This window comes from Artemia sp. Qi Xiang Cuo, chromosome 15 (genome assembly GCF_049724085.1).
Source record: "Artemia sp. Qi Xiang Cuo chromosome 15, ASM4972408v1, whole genome shotgun sequence".
Classification (NCBI taxonomy): domain Eukaryota; kingdom Metazoa; phylum Arthropoda; class Branchiopoda; order Anostraca; family Artemiidae; genus Artemia; species Artemia sp. Qi Xiang Cuo.
This window is the reverse complement of record NC_142808.1, coordinates 15,453,325-15,462,055: the sequence shown is the minus strand read 5'-3', so window position 1 is coordinate 15,462,055 and position 8,731 is coordinate 15,453,325. Positions and strand designations below refer to the sequence as shown.

Here is an 8,731-nt window from a genome sequence, read left to right as displayed (position 1 = left end):
TTGGATGTGTTTTGGGAAATTATGGGTGTGGAAGGGGTGTTAGTTGCCTTCCGATTAATTTCAACTATTAAAAAGGGCAAAGGCCACTCCAAACTTCATTTGAATAAGACCTTTACGAAGTTTCTATGACAACTTCTTTGATATAAAGTGCCCTGATCAAAAAAAATAATAAATATTCTAATGTGCCAACATCGTTCTTATGTGCCCCCAGGGCATAACTTAAAACCTTGCCCTGTGGGCTGTGGGGAAGTTACCTACTCAAAATATAATTTCTATTTTTAAATCAACTACGCTGAACAAAATGGCTATCTCAAAATTTTGTTTGGATATATTTGGGGTAATGATAGGTGTGGGGAGGGGGGCCAGGTGCCTACCATTGGCTTTTTAATACTACAGATGACACTAGCCACTCCAATTTTCAATCGACTGAGCCCTTTTCAAATTTTCTACGACAAGTCCTTCGATACGGAGTGCCCGGTTATGGAGAAAGAAAATAATACATTGTGCCAACAATGTTCTTTACTCAGGCAGTGTTATTGCACTGCCTCTGATATTCTGGGCACTAATGTCCAACACTTTCTAGAGATCAGTTAATAAAAGATTCAACTAAATATCAGGGTTTTCAAAGGTTTAAAGAATGGTGTCAGGAAGACTAACAAGGTCGTATGAAGTAGGTGTCTCATTCAGGCTTCCCAATTGTTGTAAGACAATAAAATAAAGAATCTCTGTCTTAAACCAAATAGCTAAGAAACCCGTGTACATTTAAAAAAAAACTGGGGTCAAGGTGATTGGTCGTAGTCCAGTAAAATCGTTCACGCCTTCCTTTTTTGGATTGGAGTAGTGTTGGGCGATATTTTGATTAATCGATATATTGATATTTTTACTTTCGTTATTCAATATATTGATATCAATCTTTTGGATCAGTTTTTTGCTATCTCATGGATTTGACGAAGTTCAGTAACGCAAATTGTAAATAAAGGGTATTTTGTATAACTTATTTTTCAAAATTCAAATAATGTAAAATCAATCAATAAAAATACCGTTCGATTATATAAATGAATATAGTAAAAACTTAGGTTTGGAATTACTTGGGCTCAGGAAAAGAAAGAAATAAACTATTGGCTATTAAAAAGCAGCAGCATGTCAATGTTTTTGTGAGAGTCGGTTCCGCCGTTCAGTGATTCATCCGACCAGCCTTGGAAAACACTGGTGCCTAAAACTATTTGGTGCCTATTTCAAGCTTGCAGAGTCATGATATATTCGGCTGCTGTGGAAGCATGTCCTGCATTGGCTATAAAAACTCCATCATGTGAATATTGACGAAGACCACACTGCCTTTCCATATCAAACAAACACAACTTAAAAACAATAGGGAAATTTTTTCCAAGACAGTGCAATTTAAATCGGTTAATATTTCGGCCCTATGTCCAAGGGCCGTCTTCAGCACAACATTAAAGAAAAAATAAATATAAAAAAACAAACTTACATTAAAATACGAAGTTTAAAACTAAAAATGGTTTTAAAAAACGCTTTAAAAAAAAACCTTTAAAACAGCCCCAGTATCCTTAATTCAACGAAGTTCAAACAGGACTGATAAATAAAATGAAAATCATTTTATTTATCAGTCCTGGGTTACTTTTTACAATGGGGCGTGATCATCTCTTACTAGGTTGCCAGTTACTGCTGCAACACGGATTATTGTAAGTTAGTGTATTACAAACTGGAAAAAGCCTATGGCTTTTTCTTAATTGTAATAATAAGAAACAACTGGCTGGAACCTATGATTATGACATCATAATATTAAAAGATTAATTATAATCTTAAGCTTCAACAAAAGATAGTCGTAATAGAGATTCCAGGAAAGGGAATGTATTTTATAAAAAAAAACAGTATTTCTGACTTTCAATTTAAATTTTACTGTTTGAAAAGGATATGCTTTATCAAAACCTGCTTTTTTTTATACTGTTTTATGCAAATGGATAGAAATTTGATGCCTAAATAAAAATTTTAAATCCAAATTTGTAATTTCTTAAGCAATCTGTTTAGTTTGTTGAAGCCAACTCAAACCTTTCTAAAAAAGCTTTAGTTTCGTGACATGATATAACTGTGTACTTTTATTTGTCAAAGTTTCATCAACAACAAAATATGTCGTAATGAAGATTCCAGGAAAGGGAAAGTATTTTACAAACTGCACTATTTGTGGTTTTCAATTTAATTTTACTGTTTGAAAAGGATATGCTTTATCAAAACTTGTTTTTTTTATTCTTTTTATTCAAATAGATAGAAATTTGATACCTAAATAAACATTTTAGATTCAAATTTGTAATTTCTTAAGCAATCTGTTAATTTGCTGGTTGGTTAAGATTAGGCATATTGCCCCGTATCCGGACAATTTACCATAAAATAATTTTGCCATCGGTTTTACCTCATTGTTGCACTGAGTCCAGAATTGGCTTGTTTCTTTAACGAGTCAAGGATTTGTCTGTGTTTGCCACGATTTGCATAACTTAGCAGGTTTTGTATCGATTCAGTCCACAATTTGGACTTGTTTGTATCAAGTGCCCGGGGGCTAAAAAGATACAAGAGCTGATTACCGACTGATCACTTTCGATCGTTTAAAATCAACAAGGGATTTTGATTTCCAACCCTGCCCAAGTTTCTTAGATCATTCATTCCGTAAGAAGTAGCTGGAGGAGGAAACAAAAATAAATAACACATAGAAGACGCCTCGCATGTTACTTAGTCAAAACAATGGGCTGATCTCTGACAAGGCCTATCTTCAAAAGTAGGGAGAGGCTAGTGGCCACTTTTCAAGAAAAACGCTGTAAACTTTGTGTCGGACATTTACGTTTGTTTGTTGTTGTTTTTTTTGGGAAGGGGGGCGGGTGTATAAGTTGGGCAATATTTGAAAAGAAAATGACTTATATAAAATTATGGATAACAAAGAATCATGTAATTCGAGAAATATATAAAATAGAACAGAAAGCGAAAGCTCCTTCCTCCATAGTCCACCTCTTGAAAGCCTGTATAATTCTCTTAAAGTACCAAGGACACCAAAATGAAAACACATTTAGCCCTCTTAATCTATTTTAGGCCTATTCATACCTGAAAATCCGGGTTTCCTACGAGTTTTTGTTTAGCTGCTATTAGCATTTTTAGTTTGAGTAAATTCGCAAAACAGTGTTGTCAATAATAAAACAACGATAAACTTCGGAGCTGAATAATATTAGCGGAAACTATTTCCTAGGAATCCGACAGTGTTTTTCATTTGTGAAAATTCAAATTTACAAAATCTGTTGATTGTTACATATATATTAGTGAAAACACATTTTGTGAAAAAATATGACCTCAAGTTCAGAAATTTACTATTCTGATGTGTCAGAAAATATTTTTGATGATGACGACCAAGCACTAGATGGTATGCAAGATATCATTTCAGGATACTTGTTCCAGCTAGACCCCGACGCCGCGCCGGCGGATCGACCCAACGCCGCCGACGAGAGACCTGGCGCCACCGAAGGGTCGTAACGCGGCCGGCGCGCCGCCGGCCCGCCGCCGCCCACAGAGACGGCGGCGGTCGGGCGATTTCCAATTAATTGTGCGGCAATTCTTTATTGCGTCAACCGCAAATTCGGAGCTTTTCCTTCTTGTGTGGTTTAGTATTTCGATTTTTCTGATTAGAAATCAGGCAGGGCTTGCACTATCCCCGAATTTTCGGGTATTTCCCCGAAAATATATGCGTCACCCCGAAAAAAATGTGGTTCCCCGAATCGACGAAAACCACGCAATCACGGTGCCACCCCTAGCGATTTATCACCAGTGACTTTCCCTGCCAAATATTACATGGCATATTCAAATAATTTCGAATGCAGTTTCCCACTCGCTATTTCTTACATCGTTTGTAGTCAAGAATTTTATTTTCAAGCTGAATCCCAAAAAAAACCTTCTATTGTGACAAATTTAGCTATAGACTAAGCTATGTACAAGGTTTAGGAATTGAAGATTGAACTTGAAGTTACCTAAAAAATATGATTCAAAAATAAATTGTAAATTATTGCCTATAGGAGGGGGGATAGGGGGCTATCATTTTTAAATGATAATACCTCATTTTTTTTATTGAAAGCGGGGATGCCAAAAGGTTAATTCTTTTTTTCATTTAAAATGGAGACAGAAGAAAATGATATCAAGTTCCCTAGGAAACCATTGAAATATTTTTATAGACCCAAGGCCCCCCATTAGGACTTGTTCATTGTCTTGGGTATTTGGTGATTTCTCATAGGCTACTGGCCTACTTTGGCTTTTTTGTGTGCTCCCTTTTAATTATATTCTTTGGATCTTATTGAATGCCACTGCAAATCTATGACTAAGTTTTCCAATAATTTGAGGTATATCTGAGTAATTTCGACATTTTTGTAGTTGCCTTTGTACCACCTTACTCATACCCTCAATTTTTTTCAAGGAACACTAATCTTTTTAACGGTAGTTTGCGTGTTTGTTTGAACCATATAGTGACCTAATTAATTATTAAGTAACTTATTTTTCTAATGAAAGCTGAGACAGTATCCTATCAATGTGGTATCCAGAGGGGGGGAGGTAAGTATTACATTTAAATGATAATATCTCGAAATTTTTTTTATTGAAAGCAGGGATCCCCCAATTTTTTTTCTAATTTAAAGCAGAGATGGTATTTTATCGAGGTGGTATCCAGAGAGGGGGGGAGTAGTGAGCTATAATATTTAAATCATAATACCTCGATTTTTTTAAAGAAGGGGTGCCAATAAGTTAAATATTTTTTTTATTTAAAGCACAGACGGGACCCAAACAAGATAGGATCCAGAAGGGGGGGCATAGGGAGATATTATAATTAAGTTATAGTACCTGTTTTAATACATGATATATTTTTAAGAATCAAAAAGAGCAAAAAAAAAACAATCAATATCAAAGTCACCCCTTTCAACTGTTTTAAATGTGATAGGCAAAGGGCATTATAAAAAAAATAAGCTTCTAAGTTAAAATCTATATTCAAAGTTTTATGATTAGACTAATTTAATATTAAGATGGTCTGTCCTAAAAAATAAGACACACGTATAGTCAGAACTCCATTGCAAATCCATATATAGCTAAATTTATCAAGACTCCCCCCTCCCTCCCTCCAGAATGGTGAAAAATATACCCTGAATTATAAATCAACACCATATTTTCGGTACATAGCCTAGACTGCAGTTTTCAACAAAATTTAGCATTTCAGCACAATTCAAAATAATGAGTATTTTTCATGCTCTTTTATAATTAAATAATCACTTTACAGGGACTATTAATTAGCCCTGAAGGGGCTAGAAGGCTCAGAACAGCCCATAGAAACCTAGTAACCCTATCCTCAAAAATTTGCTTCTTTAAATAACGGGCAAAGTAGAAAAATAGGTCATATGTAGCTGACTAATGATTGAAGCAGACTTAGGCTATATATTTCCATATTAGGGGGGAGTAAAGCAGAGGCTCGGGCTATAAACGTCAAAGTCTAATAACCATAATAATTTATTTATTATGAAGTAACTAAATAAGAGTCTTTGATTCAGGCTCATCACTAAACAAAATATAACCCAGTTGTGCTGATGATTTGTATCTAGTAATTATATCAGTGATTCCAACTCTCAAAATGTAAATGGGGCAAAAATAACCAGTTAGTCATGATAAAATAAAAAGTAGCAAAATAGAAATAAGAAGGTATTTTTTAAAGTCTAACTGAGGCAACTGCTCCCCCCTCACATAATTGGCACCCCAAAATTATTTGGCCTAATGCTGAATTAGAATAAACAGTGTACAATGGCAAGTACAGACAATACAATAATATATTGTATATGATTCATAATAAAATAGTATATATTACATAATAACAATGACAGATAATGATCTAATAGTATTGCTTTATTTAATCAACATTTGTCATTCAGAGAAGCCATGACTCTCTAATTTTGTTCTTAATATAATTCCTGTTTTGTTCCACTACATTTTTTTGGTACTGTTCTAATATATGGGCAACATGCATGAATGCAACTTGAGAAAAGCCAAGAACAGATAACATTACCCAGTAATTTCCTATCTTATGCTCTATAAACAAGGGGTTTCTCACTCCAGGAACTATATTCAAGCTTTAGTTTTTTGGGGTTTAGGAGGAAAAAAGGTACCAAGGTTAGTTTAGGTTATGTATTTATTATATGCTATGCTTTACCCCCACCCTCCTAATGTGCAAATATACAGCCAAAATTTGTTTCTAAACTATTATATTTTTATCCTATTTTGTTTTATTTCACTAGCATTAACCAAACTTCACTTCTCACATGTTCCCCAGATATTAGAACAGTATCTTTTTTTCCTGCATTGCTTTAGTATAACAGTGTGACATCCTTTTCCCTAATAAATACCCATAATTTTTTGAAGGCCTAGAGGATATATGTTTTGAAAATTCAATCAATTATTATTATTGTTGCTGGTTTGCCTGTGAGTCCATGCAATTTGATGTTCATATGTTAGTCCTAAAACTCAGCTGCCCTTGCCTCAGACTATAGGCAGGCAGACCTTATGTCACTTGTTCACCTGAAAATCCAAGCAACTTGTTGGGTCAACCAATTTTGAATGAATTTTGTGTTAGTGTAACTGTCTGAGCTTATAAACTGGATTGCCTGTCTAAGACTTTAGTCAGGTAGACCCTATGCCACCTGTTTGCACACAAGGCCAGGCAACTTTTCAGTCAACCAATTTTCCATTAATTCTGTTTTAGTGTAACTGTCTTGGCTTATAGATTGGGTTTTCTGACTGAGGACTGCAAGTCCAGGTGACTTAGTGGTTATGCTAATCCTAAAACTTGGTCAAAATGCCTTAGACTCTAGGTGGACAGGCCTACTTGGAGAGTCTACTTGAATTACAATAGAGATGACTAAGATTTTTGGGCTGACTCGCAACAGACAATGTCTATGGAACTTGCTGATGAAGAAGCATCCCAAGCCTAATTTTCCTGGCCACATAAATTCTCAGGTAGGTTGACTAAGTTTTAGGATTGATATGTGACCACCAAGTTGCCCGAACGTTGGTTTGAACTAAGAACGTGTATATGTAGGAATTATTTGTTTGTTTAATGCATCTGAAGGACAGTTTTATTTATTTTTTATGACATTTTAGTTTGTTATATATTAAGAGATAATACAATAAATTTTTCAGCATAGATTTTTTATTTTTTCTCTCTAACCATTTGATGTGTTAAAAGTCATAGAGAATACTTCATACCATTCTCCATGTTCAAATGAAACACAATATTGCCTATTGTTTTGATTTTATAGTGCTTTGTATATAAGAGTAAATGACAATATTTGTTGCTTAGAGTATAAAGAACCAATGACTTTAATAGGCCTAGTCAAACAGTGCTCACCCAAGTAATTTGTATTTCTAATATAAAAAAAGCATAAAAGGTATATGCTACTATTATATAGTAACTATGAGGTAGATTTATATCAAAATATTCAAGCAAATCACACAGCCTACTATGCGTCTTACCTTAGCCTACATAAGGTAGGCTATCAGTGGAAGTCATTAGGTCTGCAAAACTACCAATAGGGTAGCCTATATATTGATACTTTCTTTATGAATCATTAATGTTTACCTTTACACTGCTTCATGGTTAAAAGATCCTGGAGTGCCAAAAATCCTAGTAACATCAAGACTAGGCCTAGTTTAGCCAAGCTCTTCTCATGAAGCATTCCTTAAAAATATTTTTTCAAAGAAAAGAGCTTGGCTGAACTAGGTTCCGATTCATGTTCTACTAGAACATACAAGAAAACAACACTTTCTAAGGCTATATGCTGATTTATTTATTTTTTGGTCATTTTCTGCTGTTTAACAGCACACGTTCTTTATTTTTGAAATTGGCCACGAACTTTTGTATTGGAATACATTATTTAAACAGGGGATCTTTCTCCTTAAAAAATGAATTATCTGTTTTTCACACTAATTTAAGACGTATATGGCTGTGTAAGTTTGCACTTGACCAATTTAATGAATTAGTTTTCATTTTAGGTGTCCTTGGTACTTTAAAGGTTGTCCCTGTATATGCTCATACTTGAACGGGATTGCTATAAATATAGCGCTCAATGAACAAACCTCTCTATTTTGATATATTTATAATATAATAATTGTATCTTTTCAGGTCATGCAAGGCTTGCCCTGGGAGTCTCTTGAATGTCTGAAGAACCAGTCAGTAACTCGTGTACCATCTTTCAGCATTTTGAAAATGTTGCTAGATCGACATAAAGCTGAACGAATAAAAGCCCTGAAACTGAATGGAACAGCTGTTGGTTGCAATCCCCAAAAGGCGTATTATGTATTGAACCCAGAGGGAGATCTGAGGAAGGTTCAAGAAAGACTTGAAGGAATCGTGAAAGCTATCTGGGGTGATAATGGAACAATTAACAGCAGGCCTGATTTTGAAACTCCACAGATGAAATTGGAAACCGAAGATTTGTTTGTGTATGTATTGTGTGTATGTTGTGTATGTTTGTGTATGTATGGCTTATTGGTAGTCTTATCCAGGAATAGAATGATAATTCGTGTCTTAGCGTAAAAAAGTGCTAGATGCAAATATCCAACGGAAAGCGAAGGTGGTTCATAAGAGGGAACAAAATTACCGCTAATATCAACTGAGAGAGAGAGTTATTTGAAAATTAAGAAGGCTTCTACTGCC

The 8,731-nt window shown here is 34.7% G+C and overlaps 1 protein-coding gene across 1 annotated transcript in view; it reads left to right on the top strand.

The window, feature by feature from the left end:
* The first annotated feature begins 637 nt into the window (after positions 1-637).
* LOC148943373 (uncharacterized) overlaps positions 638-8,731 on the top strand; it is an 18,772-nt gene continuing 10,678 nt past the window's right edge. The window contains exons 1-2 of the mRNA XM_089101113.1: positions 638-670; positions 8,198-8,517. Coding sequence (XP_088957239.1) covers positions 638-670; positions 8,198-8,517 — 353 coding nt within the window. The remainder of the gene's footprint in view (positions 671-8,197; positions 8,518-8,731) is intronic.